Source organism: Apteryx mantelli, chromosome 21, assembly GCF_036417845.1.
Source record: "Apteryx mantelli isolate bAptMan1 chromosome 21, bAptMan1.hap1, whole genome shotgun sequence".
NCBI lineage: Eukaryota > Metazoa > Chordata > Aves > Apterygiformes > Apterygidae > Apteryx > Apteryx mantelli.
The window spans coordinates 10645456-10660391 of record NC_089998.1 but is presented as its reverse complement, the minus strand read 5'-3'; the positions used below and the strand labels follow the sequence as shown (position 1 = coordinate 10660391).

The following is a 14936-nucleotide window of genomic DNA, read 5'->3' as shown; positions in this document are numbered from 1 at the left end:
GCAAAGGCAGACTTGTCCACGCCAACCACACGTGGGTGGCAGCAGGAAGAACCTGGGTGTTTCCATCCCCTGCCTCAGAGAAGCAGCCCTTGGCTGCCAAAACAAGCCCGAGACACCTTGGGAAGCGCTTCCCTGGGTTTCCCACCGCGGGGGCCACGCTCCCCCTCCCCGCACATGTCCTCCTCTGCTGGGGGAGGCTTTCGGACAGGGCCACTCACCGCCCCGACCCGTGGAGAGGGGCTGCCCGTGCAAAGCCCATGCCCCAGCTCTGCGGGGGGGTTCAGTCCTACAACCCTCCGGTGGGGAGGGGGGTGAAGGGGGAGGCAGGACTTTGCTCGGGGATGGCAGAATAAGCCCAAAGGTGCCGGGCTGCTTCCTGGGGGGACGATATGGGGGTGCCCAGGGCGAGGGTGCCGGGGCGCGGTGCCCGGCGCTGCGCGGTGCCCGGTGCGGGGGCTCTCGGCGCTGCGCGGTGCCCGGTGCGGGGGCTCCCGGTGCGGGGGCTCTCGGCGCTGCGCGGTGCCCGGCGCGGGGGCTCCCGGTGCGCGGTGCCCGGTGCCCGGCGCGGGGGCTATCGGTGCGCGGTGCCCGGCGCGGGGGCTATTGGTGCGCGGTGCGGGGGCTCCCGGTGCGCGGTGCCCGGCGCTGCGCGGTGCCCGGTGCGGGGGCTATCGGTGCGCGGTGCCCGGTGCCCGGTGCGGGGGCTCCCGGTGCGCGGTGCCCGGCGCTGCGCGGCGCGGCGGGCGGGCGCTGCGCTGCGGCGCGGGGCGGCCCCGGCGAGGCCGGGGGCGGGCGCGGAGCTGACGTGCCCGTCCCGCCCCCGCCGTCTCCCCTCCCCTCCGCGCAGTCAGCTGAGAGCCCCGCCGCGGCCACCGGATCCCGGTGTCCCCCCCCTTCCCCTCCTCTTCCCCCCCCCAATATTATTGTGCCGCCGCGGGGAGCAGCGGGGAGAGGCGCCGCCGCTCCTGCCGCCCGCCGCCGCGCCCGTGCGTTTCCTTCCTCCCCCCGCCAAGTCCTTCCCCCCCCCGCCGCGGACCCCCCCCCGGCAAGGCGACATGGCCCCCATCGGACTCAAGGCTGTGGTCGGCGAAAGTAAGATCCGCGTCTGGCCGCGCTGTTTGCGCCGCGGGGGGGATGCGGGGCGCGGGCGGATGGGGCGGGAGGGGGGAGACTGAAAAACCGAAACTGACCAGGCTGGGGGGGGTGCGGGGGGGTCCCCGCCGTGAAACTGACCAGCCTCTGGCTCTTTTTCTCCGCGGGGAAACGGGCGAGGACGGGGGATATTGCGGATGCGCAATACGGACCCTCGGTGGCAGGATCAACGCCCAGCGCGGGGGGGCCCTCGGAGCAAGCGGCAAGACACGGGCAGAGCGTGCCGGGCGGGGGGGCACCGCCGGCATGCGGGGGCTGCTTTTTCTGTATTTTTTTTTCTTTTCGTGTGTGTATGTGTGTGTGTGTGTGTTGAGGCTGTTGGGATTTTTCTGCAGTGCTGAGGGGAGGGGAGGGGAAGGGGGGGGCGGTGGAAAAGGTGGGGGGTGAGAAAAGGGAAGCGAGAGGCGCTCGATTCCCCCTCCCCGCATCTGGCTCCTAAATGGGCGGCCGGCGAGCCGCAGTCACCCCATCAGAGCATAATCAGGAAATCCTACTCGGGCCCCCCCGGGGGTCTGAGTCCGGGGGGGGGGCCGGGGGGGGGCCGGGATGTCCGGTTGGGCAGAGATACCCATCGCTAGCGCCGTTACGATGAAAGGCCGGGCGCCTCGCGGCTTTGTCTGCAGCAAATCCTGCTTTAATGGTGATTTTTCCGGACGCGTCTTTGCGCCCCCGCCGCAGACCGCGCCGCTGATCCGGGGGCGGCGGCGCCCCGAGCCCCCAGCGCGGCCGCCCGGGGCCGGGGGACGCGGCGAGGCGGCCCGGGCCCCCCCGGCCGGCGGGACGCGGCGCCCGGCGCAGCGCGGGGCGCAATTTCCGGGGGTTTCTGTGCCCTTTGGGTCGCGATCCGCGGTGCTATTTTTGGCACCGACTCGCCGCTGAGCTCCGGGCTTGGGAGGGGAAGGGGAGGTGAGAATGGAGAAGCTTCGGGTTTGCTTCCTTCTTCCCCCTTCTGTTGCAAGATGATATTTTCAGCGTCTTGGTGTGTGTGTCTGTGTGTGTGTGTGTGCGGGGGGGGGATCCTCCTAAACGGCCGGGGCTGGAGGGGAATGGCTCCGTTCCCTAGAGCAAAATTAAAGCAAAAAAACTCGGCATAAAAATAACTAAATAAAGAGCAGAAATGGCAGGAACCGGTGGAAACTTCCCCCGGGCTCCCTGCAGCCATGAAAAGCCTTTCCCGCTCCCCCCTCCTCTTGCATGAATTATTTCCGTGGCATCGTGGCCAGCCGGGGTCGGTTCTCCTTGGGGGGGGGGGGGGGAGTGACTGGGAGAAATCCCTGTGGCTGAGATGGCTCCGGCTGCAGAGAGCTGCTGCTTTGTGCAGCGAGAAGGGGAGTTAAACCCTCCCGCACAGGCTGCAGATGGTGCGGCCGGAGCTGGTGGTGTGATCGGGTGGGTGGTGATGGGGAGGGAGGGGGATCCCACTGGATTTATGTCCTGCTTTGTTCCCAGTCATCACCTGCCCGGGGAGCCCTGCGCCATCCCCACGTGCCCCCCGCTCAGCACCCTCGGATGCTGCATTGGGGATCAGATCTGAGCCAGCTGCAAAATAAAAGGGAAAAGGCAGGAAAATGTCCTGTCGTTTCTCTACTGCAGGATTGTCTTTGGGGAGGGGGAGGGCTGGCTCTTGTGCTTCGCTGGGTTTCTTCTTGAGGGGCTAGTCCCCTCCCCACGGCAGGACGCAGGGAAGAACTGGGATGGGGAGAGAGGCTGCCCCTAGCCCAGCTGTGCAGGGTTGGGGGAGCTGGACCAGCCAGCTGTGCTCCCCCAGGCAAGATCCCCATCCTGCTCGCACAGCGTGTTGCTTGGTAGAGAGGGGACAGAGACCAGCACCACTGCATGTCCCTTGTTTTCATTCATTGTCTTTCCGCACTGAAATATGCTGGGAAAAATCACTTGTGTGCATGCGCACATACGCATGTGCACACACACACACACACACGCACACTGGTTCAGGCCAGCATCATGGAAATCTGACTCAACCCTTCCCTTCAGGGTTCGATAACGAACTGCTATGTTATTCCCTAAAAATACTGTTTCAGATTGAAGATGATAACCAGTAGCAGGGCACCAGTGTGACGACGGGGCTATCTGGGAAGCGTGGCTATCTGGAAGGAGAGGGCAGGGTTTCCACCTTGCGCAGGCAAAATGCTGCATAGGATGGAGGGACCTGTGCCCTCGGTGGAGGACCTCACACAGTTCAGCCCAGCCCACCCCTCCCTCCAGTGTACCTGGGGCTTGAGATGCTCCTCGGACACTTGCGCTGGAAGCTTCTAGTCCTGACAGGTTAGTTCCTGGTTTGAGTTGCCCTGCTGGAGCTGCTCCCCCAGTGTTAGGACTGGCTTGCAGGGTACCTAGACTTCCTACCCTGGGGTCCAATTCAGCTATTGCAAGAGTTTCCCCAGGTCTCCTTCACTGCACCGTGCTGCCCTTGGGCAGGGATTCCCCTAAGGTTTATTTGTATGGGAAGGAGATGTTTCCTAAGGAGCAAGATGTCCTAGCCTGGGCCCTGGGACTCGTGGCCCTAGGGCAGGACATGTCTGCTGGGGTTTCCTCCTGATGGAGGGAAAGGAAGGATGCTGCTGTGTTGCCATGGTTCCCTCTGCCAGGCCCCACCTCCAGAGCTGCATTCTGCCCTGGCTTCCCTCCAGGCCAGGATTATTCTTCTGACCAGCTGGTGTCATAACAAGACATATTTCAGAAGCCCCTGAGGTGCTGGGAGTAGGTGGGCAGGAGGGTGAGGTGGGAGAGCATCACAAGAGCCCTGTGTACAAGGCAGAATCTGGTTGTCGCCCCCTGAGAGCCATGGGGCACATGCCAGGCAGGGCTGTCCCTGCGTCTCCCCCACAGTATCCGAGTGACTGTGGCTGCATCTCTCCCTGGGGCTTGCTTTTCTTATGACCAGGGTCAGAGTTTTCAAGAGCACTCTTGGCTCTTGAAGGACCTACCTCCGAACAAGGTCCTTCTGGTGTCCTCTGCTCCCACTCTGTGGCCACCTCCCAGGGAACTCTGCTGGAAAGCCAGTTCCTTTATTTTGGTGCCTAGTTGGAAAAATATGGGAGCTGGTTCCACCGCTGAACACTCCAATCCCCCAGTCTTCACCTCACCCCCCAATGCGGACATTCCTCCCATCCTCTCTTGCTCTGGAACCACACATGCCCAACAGCCCCTTGCAAGCCCAGGACCTCCTTGGTTCTCTGCACAGGCTCCCACAAGCTTCCCCTGCCCAGGTCAGTGCCCTCTCTCCTGCAGCACCTCTGCAGCGGAGAAGAGAAGGATGGGTTTACTTCATTGAACTGTCTCCAGTGAGTCAAGGCTGGCCGTGCTACAGGGGCAATGTTTGTACAGCGCCTGGCACAACGGGGTTCTGGTGCAAGACACAAGCTCCTGGCTGCACTGGTAACCAGAGCATATGAGTGTGTACTGGTGTACGGAGCCCCCGGACACGTTCACCGGCAAGAGGAGAGACACCTCCCCGAGGGCTTCCTTGTCGTCATGTTGCCATTACTAACAAGTGGGAGATGCAAACCAGCCCCCAGGATAATCCTGCTGGGGAGCAACACGGCTTCCTGCTCTTTTCCAGAGACAACAAGAAAACACCTTTCCCCCAGGACACCAGCTGATCCCTCCCACACAGCATCTTCATGCCAGCTCTCTCCCAGGCACCCGTCTCTATACAGCCTCCAGCAGAACTGATCTGCACCCGGGCACCTGCCTGCCTGCCAAGCAGGACCCAGGCAGGGTTTTGAAAGGCCCGTTCTGCCTCCTGTTGATGCCACCACTTCCACCAGGCCTATGGGGGCGTTCAGTCACGTCATGCTCGGCCCGAGGGTGAACAGCAAGACAAGGTGCAAAAGGCCAGGTTTCCTGTACCGCCTGCTCCAAGACCACCCTCAGAACCACACCAAGGAGCTCCATGATTAAATCATCCCTGGACAAGATCTGACGGGGGCCAGCAGCCCCCACGTACTACACTCGCGCTGCCCACACCTCCGGCACAGGCTAACCAGCTGGCTTAAACTCCTGCTACTAAGGCTCTACTGTGTCATTCGGTGCCCGTCTGTAGCTCTTGGGGGTGAGGGCAGCTGTGTCCCCAGGCAGGGAAGCAATGGCACAGGTACCCCGGGCACGTGCTGACCTGCACACGCTGTGCTGCACCTCCCCAGGCCAGGGAGGAGGCACCAGCAGGCTGCTGGGCTTGCTGCCAGTCTCAGGATGCAGCCAGGGGCCCCGGGGACCTGCCGCCTGGTTGCCAGTGCATGACTCACCTGGGCTGCCTGGGGCACCGCAGGGCTCCTGTCGCCCCCACGTGCCCTTCTTTCAGCAGCGGGGCACTCAGAAGGCCACGTACTGCCTGCTGAGGGTGCTCCGGGTCTGTCTCAGGGCCCAGGTTATGAGGCTTGTGTGCTGCCCCAGAGCCAAGTTTGGCAACGTCTCTGCCGAGCGGAGGAGGAGGAGGTTGCGGCGAAGGGTGCAGGGCTGGGCAGGCTTGGTGAGAACGCAGCATCGGTGAGGGAGGGAGGACTGCAGCCGCCTCTGTACCAGGGGCAGAGCCTCCAGCCCCGCTGGTGAAGCACATTGGTAGCGAGGAGGGACTGTCTGCCCCGTCCCCCATGGGTGGCAGCAGACCCTGAAGCCTTCCGACGGTCCAAGGGCAGCCCACGTGCCTGGCCCCCTCCTTGGGGCTGCACCTCTGCAGCCCGGTGGAGGTCTCCAGGGACCTGCATCTCTGGGCTGTGGACCACTCTGGGGCCCAAGAAATACTTGTCAGTGGACTACAGAAGGTAACCAAGAATAACAAACCTCACTTTGGCAGGTCTACATCCACCCTCTGATGTCTGCACTGCCAGTTAAAGAAGGTTGAAAAAGCCACTGACCTGGAGAACTTAGACACTTTCCCTTTTTTTTTTAAAAAAAAAAAAGTAAGAGCTGGATCTAATGCCCCTGCACCTATGAGGAAAAATGTCCCAGGAGAGATTTCCTCTCTCTTCCAACAAAATCCATGCATTTAAAAAGAGATTCATGGAGTCACATGGCTTTTAGTTGCATGCTGAGAAGCAAATGCTATGTCCACTAACTAATGGTGCTGGAAGGAACTTAACTATTGCATTTCAGAGAGTGAACAAATAGACCAGGTTCGGGAGGCGTGTTAATTTGTTGGCCTCCACGCATGCCCATGTGCAGACACAAACGCCCACACATGTGTGTACGCACACACATCGACACAAATGCTTTAAGGTGTTTTTATGCAGCCCATCAGATGGTTTTACATTGTGCCACCAAGGGAGCAGCAAAAACGACTCAGAATTTGACCCGTTCAGCTGCACAGCAGCTGCCGTCTGCCTTGTCCCTGGCCCCAGCCCCAGCCAGAGTTCCACTGAGGCCCAGCCTGAAGAGCCCTTGTTTGTTGGCACTTTGCTGGAGAACCCACTCAAAGTCCTGGCTACACCCATAGAAGGGGTCTGGGCAGTCCTTACCCTCAGGAAAGAGTCACCTCCCCTCCAAGACGTTGTAACACGCCGCCTGTGTGGTCCTACCACAGGAAAACTCTTCGTTCCTCTCAGCACTCCACTTAGCTCAAAGCACTGTTGACATTGGCTCCGCCGATGGCACCCAGGACCGCTGACACAGCCAGGTACAACATCTCCATTGGAGGGTGGAAATACCTGGTGGAAGAGGACAAGCATTAGTTGTGGGTGTTGCCTTCAAAAAGAGCCTGACTCCGATCTGTGGCCCAGCTGATTACAGCCAGGAGGAAAGAGTCTATTCACCTCCCAGATCCTTTTGCAGACCAGAGGAAATTGTGTCAGGAGTAACGCCCACAGTGAATTTCTTGCAAATTTTATCCCATTTCTTCATGAGGGATTTGTGGGTGTGATCATGCATTTCATTTTCCTTATTTCCTTTTGGTTCTGTTACCAAGTTTCTAAAGAGTTCAAGATCTCAGGTCTCTGTCCCACTTCCCTCTAGGCATTGCCAGTACTGTGAAGGCTTTATGTGATTTTGGCATGCAGGTATGAATATGCACATCCTTTATGAGATCTGTGCAAATAGGAACAAAACAGTTAATCACAGGTTACTATGATTACCGTGACTAATCCTTGAAGCTAGATACCTAGTGGTGATGCGATGCTGAGCTATTTTGTTAACAGGGCACACCCTGGAGTAGCACAAAGTGTTGCTTGGCACTGATTCAACATGTTGCGTTTCACCACTAGCTGTGGGGGACATGTGTGGTCATAATGCTGACGGTATGGATGTGAAAATGCCAAAATGCACCTCATCTGGGGTTGGAGATTCTGCCCATGAGGGACTTACTGCAGCTGAAGGTGCGTTGGAGGGCAGATCCAATGACAACATAATGAAGGAATCCTCCAGAAAGGGTGGGGTCTTCCACATGAGTATCAGGAGCAATCCAGTTTGAAAAAATAGGTGTTCAGGACTCTAACTGCTGGAGTGATGTTGGAGAATTGCTGGTTTTATGGGCACAGTGGTCTCCAGACTCAAATCATCCCATTAAAGTTGAAATGGCTCTTAGCTGCAGTGATGGACGCCAGCTGGGCTTTGCCTCCTGTAAATGAGATTATTATCTATGCCCTAACCGTGGTCATTGCCTCCCTGCAGTCCTCTCGCCTGTGGAGCCTGTTTTAGTTAGGGCACATTTGGGGAATGGTACACTGGCACCTAGAGATCCTGGACTGAGGACATTTCTAAGGTAGATGCGTGGTCCACTGTATTCAAATGCAGTTGTACCCATGTAACATCTACACTGTCTCGAGCAATTAGTCAATGAACCAGCAAAAAGCAGTTGCCAAGCCAACTCAAACCCGAACATGTTTGTCTTGGAGATTCATCGTGACAGTTTTTTAAAAGACGTGGCTCTAGAGCTAACCTCACTGTGAATTTCTGTGATCCAGCTTTCCTGGATCCCGAAATGGAGGACATGTGAGGAGGCTGAAAGGCCTGAGCCCTGCCTGTGACAGAGAGAGGAGCCCACAGTTAGGGCCATCCATCTCCTGTAGGACCTTGGGCAATTCATATAGTCTTCGCCCGTCCATAAAGCTGACTCCATCTTCCCTTTCCTTGTTGGACCAACGTGTGTAATCTATGAGGCCCTGGGATGTGGCAAAAAAGCAGGTCTGAGAGGTGTCTCAGCCATTTCTGACCAGCAGGAGTTTGGCCTCGTGCATTGCTTATTGAGGGAAGTACTTGACCATCACTGCTCCGAGCCCTGGAGAGTGAGTCTCTGGCACTGGCCAGGCTTGGGTCAGCATTAAAACCAAAATATTCACTAGCTACAGCATCCCTTACTCATCCTGGTGCTCCAGGATCGGGCAGCGGCAAAGACAAGGCTTTACTGCTTCCACTGCCTATTCACTTACTCTTTGGAGCTGCTCGTTAGGTTTCAGGCTCTTTCTGAAGCAGGGTAACAAGCCTGGGACATCCCGAAATGAATCCTTCTCAGGGCAGTCTGCACTTGATCACAGCTTTGTCAATGCCTACATGCGACAGGCACAAACGACGGTAGGGTTAGGCCCTGTTCCTCCAGAACCAGATTGAGACAACAGGCCAACTGCTTTTGCAGTGAGCAAGCAAGGGGCCCAGCCAGCCTGTTATAAATAACGTGGGCTAAGCCTCTTGGACTGACCTATGGGCCCTAGTCCTACTAGGCCACTGTGTCACCAGCTTCTGGCCCTATTTGAGAATGATGCAGTGGGTCATTTTCATGCCACACGTCACCCCAGAACAAAGCTTACTGAGAGAGGTGGCAGGTTGCAGGAGCTGGTTGCTCTTGAATGAGTTTGTCTGCCTGAGCCTTTCCTGGATTACACTCTTAGGACCATATTACTCAAGAGCACTGGAGGTCCTCTGTTCATGGGTGAGATGTACTTCCTTGTCCATAGGCACTGGCAACTTTTTCACATTAGAGAGGGAAGTCCAGAGCTGCCTGTATTGTCTTTTCTTGGTAGAAACTGTAATTAAAATTATTCCCGCCTGAAGGAAACAGTTACAGCATGGTAGGTCTAGACAAGTGAGGTGCTGAGGCACTGGATTAGACATACATATGTATTTTTTCCCTGAAACTTGGTTATCTCCAAGACGAGAAGCTTGAGTTGCGAGTGTCACCAACAGGCTCCCTGATGTTAGAGTCCCAGAGCTCTGGTTGATCCGACCATTCGGTGAGGCAAGCTGGCTGCTCTATTATCCGACCTGCTGATGCAGGTATGGTGAAAGCACCAGGGCAGTGTCCAGGCTTGATTTGAAGATTTCAGGGAATGGAGGCGCTGCCTTTCCCCCAGGTGTCTCTTGCCTGACCCACTGCATCTCTGAGTGCAGAACCGGCTCAAGGGTGCCTTATCTGGTACTGCTCATCCTGGATAGCTCGTATTCATTGGCATCCCTTCTCCTGATTAGATGTGCCCTTGCCAGTGCGGCTTCTTAGAAATTGTCCTGCTCTCTGAGGATGTATTGGGGTGTCACCTCAGCCCTGGCCTTGGCAAAGCCTTGTTTGTCACCCATGCTCTCACCTCCCAGCCTCCAGCCCCAGCACCACCAGGAGCAACGTCCTGGTGAGCCTCTCCATTGGCGGAGCTGCCAATGAGGAAGAGCAGTGTGAACAGGGATGCGGAACAGCACGGGCCAGAGCCAGTCTAACCCGCCGAGAGGCAACACGCAGCTAGGACACACGGACAAACACAAGGCCCTCATTTAGCGTGGCACGGGGACCTCCCCGCACACCAGCCTGCTCACCCCATGCTCCGTACAGGTGATGAGGCCTGGGCTCTGCTCACCTCCTGCCCAGCTTCCCAGCCTTGTGTCCTGGCTGGGACACAACCCCGCTCCACTGCCAGCCACCACATTAGCCAAAACAGCCTTGAAAACACCCTGACTGCAGCCAGAGAGCAGCTCTACCGTGGTGGCCCGCACTGTTGCACTTCAAGATCCCATCTTCCCCCTTTCTGTGCCATCCCTGGTCACCCCCAGTGTTTAGCTTTGCCCTCTTGGTCTACCCAGAAGACCATTAACAGACCACTCTTCCCTAACCAGGGATTTAATGCCCGCTGCAATGACACCTGCAAGGTGTGGGCTATGGACAGGTCTCCAGAAATGATACTGGAATCTCAGGCTTTTGCTAGGGCTTCTCTCTCATTCTCTTACAGGCTTTGGCAGGGTCCCAGAGCCTCTTTCGAGGATGCTCTGTGGACCTGCCTCTCCTGATCCTGCACTGCGTCTGAGCTGGCTATTGCAGCTTCTTGACTTTGCAACCAGATCTCGCCCTCTCACAGTCAAGGCAAGGTCAATTCATTTAGGGAATGTGGCTTCCTCCAGGTCCTAAGCCCAGGCACAGGCTGGGCTGGCATGGCTCATGCCAGGATAACTCTGCAGCAGGCTGAGACCTGGGCCTGGCTCTCAGCGCTGCTGGTGCCTGCCCTGGGCTCACCTCCGAACCTTGGATGGTAGCACTGAAAACGCAAAGCCCATAGAGGCAGGTCTCAAAGATGCCCGATTTCCTCTCTGGGAAGCTCATACATTGGCATCAGGGTCAGGCCAGGAGGATGCAACAGCACTTTGTGATGGGAGGGAAGGGAGACCAGCAGTGGGAGAGCGAGTAGCAGCTCTGCAAAGGGTCAGCCTAAGCTTAAATGTGCAAATTGAGAGTTGTCCTGCGCACAGCCAGGCTGATGCTCCACCCTGGAAGCAGACGCAGCCAGCTCAGTGCACACATGCACACGCACTGACTTTCAATCTGCTAGTCCTGACCGGACGCAACAGCCCGCACAGGCACTGCAAAAGCTTTTGTCCACTTATTGCAACACCCCAAATTTCCCCAGCCCTCCCCGAGGGTGCAGCTCGGTGCAGCCCATTCGAGGCGCCCTCGTCCCCATGCCGCCGGAGGCTGTGCTGGGGATCAGGCGACTGCGTGCCGCAGAGCTGCATCTCTCCTCTCTCCCCAAGGTCAGTCCGTGCCTGCTGCCGAGGGGACGCCACGGCTCCCTGGGCAGCGAGGGCCCCTCCTGCGCAGGCACACGTGGCCGGGAGACCGGCTCTGAGCGGGGACCGTCCCCGTGGACCCCCAGCTCCAGGGCTGGGAAGGAGACGTGGGGTTTAGCCTAGCTCAGGCTGGGGCAGCCCTGTGCAGCAGGGTCAGGGCTGGCACCTGGCTTGCCGGAGGCAGCAGCGCAGCCGGAGCTGGGGAGACCCGTCACGCCGGCCCCTGAAGCCAAGGGGCACTGCGAAGCCACCAGCAGCTGTGCCCCCCAAGCAGACCCCCGCGTTCGGCTGCTGGGCGCTCTCCCTTCCTGGGACGGCTGCTTGTGTCCCAGAGAGGACAGAGTCCCTGGAAAGCCAGGCTCCGGGAAGGACGAAATGGCTCCTGCCTGCTGCTGCCCTCAGGCAAGGAGAAGAGGAGGGCACGTAGCCCTCGCCCTGCAAGTAGCCGCCCTCTCGCCCTGCCCGTAGGGTTTTCGGGATAAGGATGTTCGGTGCCCCAGGCACCTGCAGGGCGCTCAGGATGAGGATGCTGTGTCCCCTTGCACCCCTGCCTGGGGCACCGAGCATCCTTATCCCGAAAACCCTACGGGCTCTGCAAATTGAAGTTACAGTGGCCACACGCACCCCAGGGCCACGGGTGAAAAGCACTGGTCGAGAAAGATGCAGAGCTAGTGGGAATATCTGCACCTAAGACATCGTCCCTTGTGGCCCTTGGCTCTGGGACACTTGTCCCCAGTCTCCTTCCTTCCTTCTTCTCCCTTCTCTGGAGCTCTCGCAGCCTTGGAGGAGGCCTTTCCCTTCCCCCGGTTGGTATTTTCTCCTGAAAATAGGCTCCCTGCTCACCAGCTCCTTGGCTTGGCCGCTGCTGTTTAATAGCAGTTGTTTCAGTTGCCCCCGAAGTTCTTGGTGTCGGACCGAGGGCTTGAAGGATGCGTGGATGCTGCTTTGTAAACAGCATTGCTATTCCTGGATCACGGCTCAAGGGAAAGAGCCAAATATGAGTAATGAAATGCAAAAAAGAGCTATGCTGGCAGGATCAGGAAATGTTTGTCGCTCCAGGGCGGCTTTCTCGAGCTAAGTGAACCTTGCCCCAGGACGGCGCCGCGTTCCTGGCCCTCCTGAGCTCGGCGTGCGCCCACAGCATTGCTCATGGGCAGCAACGCAGACCAGGGAGCCACTGAGTGGCGAGTGCCACCACATCGGCACGTGCGCGTGGGTTCATATCCGTGCGGTGGGGACAGCAGGAGGGGTCCTGGGGACCTTCCTTCCTGGCACGAGCAAAGGAGCAGGACCCAGGGCGCTGCAAGGCACCTCCTGCCCCCTGGCACTCCGCCGTCCTCCTCTTGGCCTGGTGGCTGGTGCCTGAGCTGAGCTGCCCCGGGCATGGGGCTCCCGGCGGGACCCAACGCACGGGCAGCCTTCGTGGCTGGCTCCTGCCTGCAGCTGAGCAAAATTCCAGGTTAATGCGGCACTTTTTTTGCTGCTTTTTGGTGACCTGGATTCACGTGGGCATCGCACACAGGTGCAACCAGCTGCCTTTCCGTGCCAGCAGCATCCAGCCAGGGCACTCACCGGATGGCTGCACCCCATCACCGCAGCTCTTCCTTCCAGTTACTCCCACCCCACCACGGCACGACCCCCTGTGCCGACGCAGAGCCCAAGGGTTGTCCCCAAGGCCAGGCAGGACCTCAGATCTGCGGCCAACATCCTTCTGGGCTTGTTCCAAGGCGGATCTCATTAGGAAGGACCTGGTTGTGCAGCAGTAGAAACAGGCACCTCGGAGTTTTTCAGTGAGACAGGCAGAGCTGCAATATTCATGGACTCCTGATTTTTCCTTGCTGGCACCAGTTTCCCCCAGTGCCGCCGCTCTGCTCGCTGTGGGCAGCTCGGGAGGTGCTGGCCTCCTTGGCTGTCTCCTTCAGCCCGTAAAAACACCGTGGGATGTCCGTGGCCGGGCGGTAGCGCAGTAAAGCAGCCCCGCGCGCTCCCGAAGCTCAGCCCGTTCATACGCAGAGGGCTCAGACCTCCGTGTCTGCCCCCCTCTAAAAACGCACGCGTCCCTCCCCAGGACGGGTGGCAGCCAGGGCTGAGCTGACGGCACCGTGCAAGGGTCTCATGGGAGGCAGGACGAGCAGGAGCGAAAAGCCCTCGGACCTTACATCAAAGACTTGCTCCTTTGGGGAACTTCCTTCCCCCAAATAAGGACCTGTTTGGCTGCAAAACGGCCTCCGCCTGTTGGTGACAGGCCCTGGTAGGACCCCCACGGCCGCGGTGCCTCCGAGCACTGGGGTGTCACCTGGGCACGGAGGGGACGCACAGAGCGGCGAAGGCAGCGACGGGTGCCCCAGCCACCCCGGGCAGCGGTGACCACCTCCTGCTGCTGCCTCCCTGCTTGGTGCCCCCAAAAGGCCCAGTTTTGGGGCATTTCAAGAAAAGCTCAGCCCTTAGAGATGAGCTCTCCTCGGGCCACGGCACATCTGCAGGTGCTGAGCTCTGGCTTCCTCCACCCTCCAGCCTTGTCCCAAAAAGAGACAAATTTAGGCCCAAAACCACACCATAAAAAGCCAAGTCGAGCTTTCCCTGTGGGATCAGCATCCTTGGGATTGCTTCCGTGGGGGAACCGTTCCCAAGGGCAAGCCTGGCAGGGTCAGACCCTCACCAACAGCCTCCCCAAACCTTGCGTTTTTCTCATTTAGAAACATTTCCTTGTACCTACAGCATGATGGATCCTTAATTGGGCATTTGTGTTCCTATCCCTGGGACTGCGGGGGGCTGGAGCAAAACCCTCCGGGAGGGATGGGAGAGAGAAGGCGCAGAGCTGAAGATGCGTCGCAGCTGCCTGCGGACGCAGGCGCTTTCCCTGCGGTTTGGCCGCGCGGCCGGCCAGCGCATCCGGGCGCTGCAAGGAGACGCCGGTGCATTTAGCAGGGGAAAAAGGGGTCCCTCCAAGGATCTGGGGCCCCTGTTCCTTCTCGTGTCCCCGCACACAGATGTCCAGGCAGCACATCGGGCTGCCTTTGCTCCCTTGCTGTATGCCCCAAAGTCCCACGCCGGGGACAGCGCCGTCACCCCTTTCGCCTGGCAGCTTCCTGCCAAAATGCTCCCGGGGTGGGACCGCCGGGGCCAAGTGCAGCCGCAGCCGCGAGCGGAGGCGGATGTGGAGCCGCGGGCTCCACGGCGAGGAGGAGGAGGAGCGGGAGGGCAGCCAAGCGCGGTGCTGAAAGCAGCGATAAGCCGCTTGGGCAGGGCGGGAGGGCAACCCGGAGCACCCTGCCGGCAGGCCAGGTCGCCCAGGCAAACCTCCACCTTGCCAAGGCTCGAATGTCCCCTCCAGCCCCAAAAGGTGACCTCCATCCTGCTGTCTGGGCCACCCTGCGCTCGGCCAGCCTGGAAACCTTCCCACCCGCTGCCGGCTCGTGCACACGCCAAGGCACGGGCTCCCCGTGCACCCCGATCCCCTGGGAGCCTCGCACCCGCCAGGGCTGGCACCCCCGGCCCCGCAAACCCCGAGCGGGGCAGAAGCGGGGGCCTATGGCCCGGGTGGCCCCAAACCCAAGGCGTCCCCAGGCGTGCAGGTCCCCGGGGCTGCCACCCCTCCCGCTGTGCAAGGTAGGCAGAGCCGGGCGGTGAAATGGGATTGCCGGGGATTACAAGGAAAAGGCTCAGGCTGCCTGATTCTCGTTTCTAAAAGGAGCCCTTAAGCCACTGTTGTTTTTCTGGCGCTTCGGATTAGCCCCCGGGCGCGCGGGGTGGCTCGAGGCTCCCCAGAAGAGACCTTCCTTTCCACCCTGGTG

General features: G+C 59.3%; 1 protein-coding gene across 3 annotated transcripts in view; it reads left to right on the top strand.

Moving 5' to 3' along the window:
* Positions 1–1029: 1029 nt before the first annotated feature.
* LOC106495439 (syntaxin-binding protein 1) overlaps positions 1030–14936 on the top strand; it is a 30280-nt gene continuing 16373 nt past the window's right edge. For all 3 annotated transcript variants that reach the window (XM_067308987.1, XM_067308988.1, XM_067308986.1), the window contains exon 1: positions 1030–1092. In XM_067308987.1, coding sequence (XP_067165088.1) covers positions 1056–1092 — 37 coding nt within the window. In that variant the 5' untranslated portion in view covers positions 1030–1055. The remainder of the gene's footprint in view (positions 1093–14936) is intronic.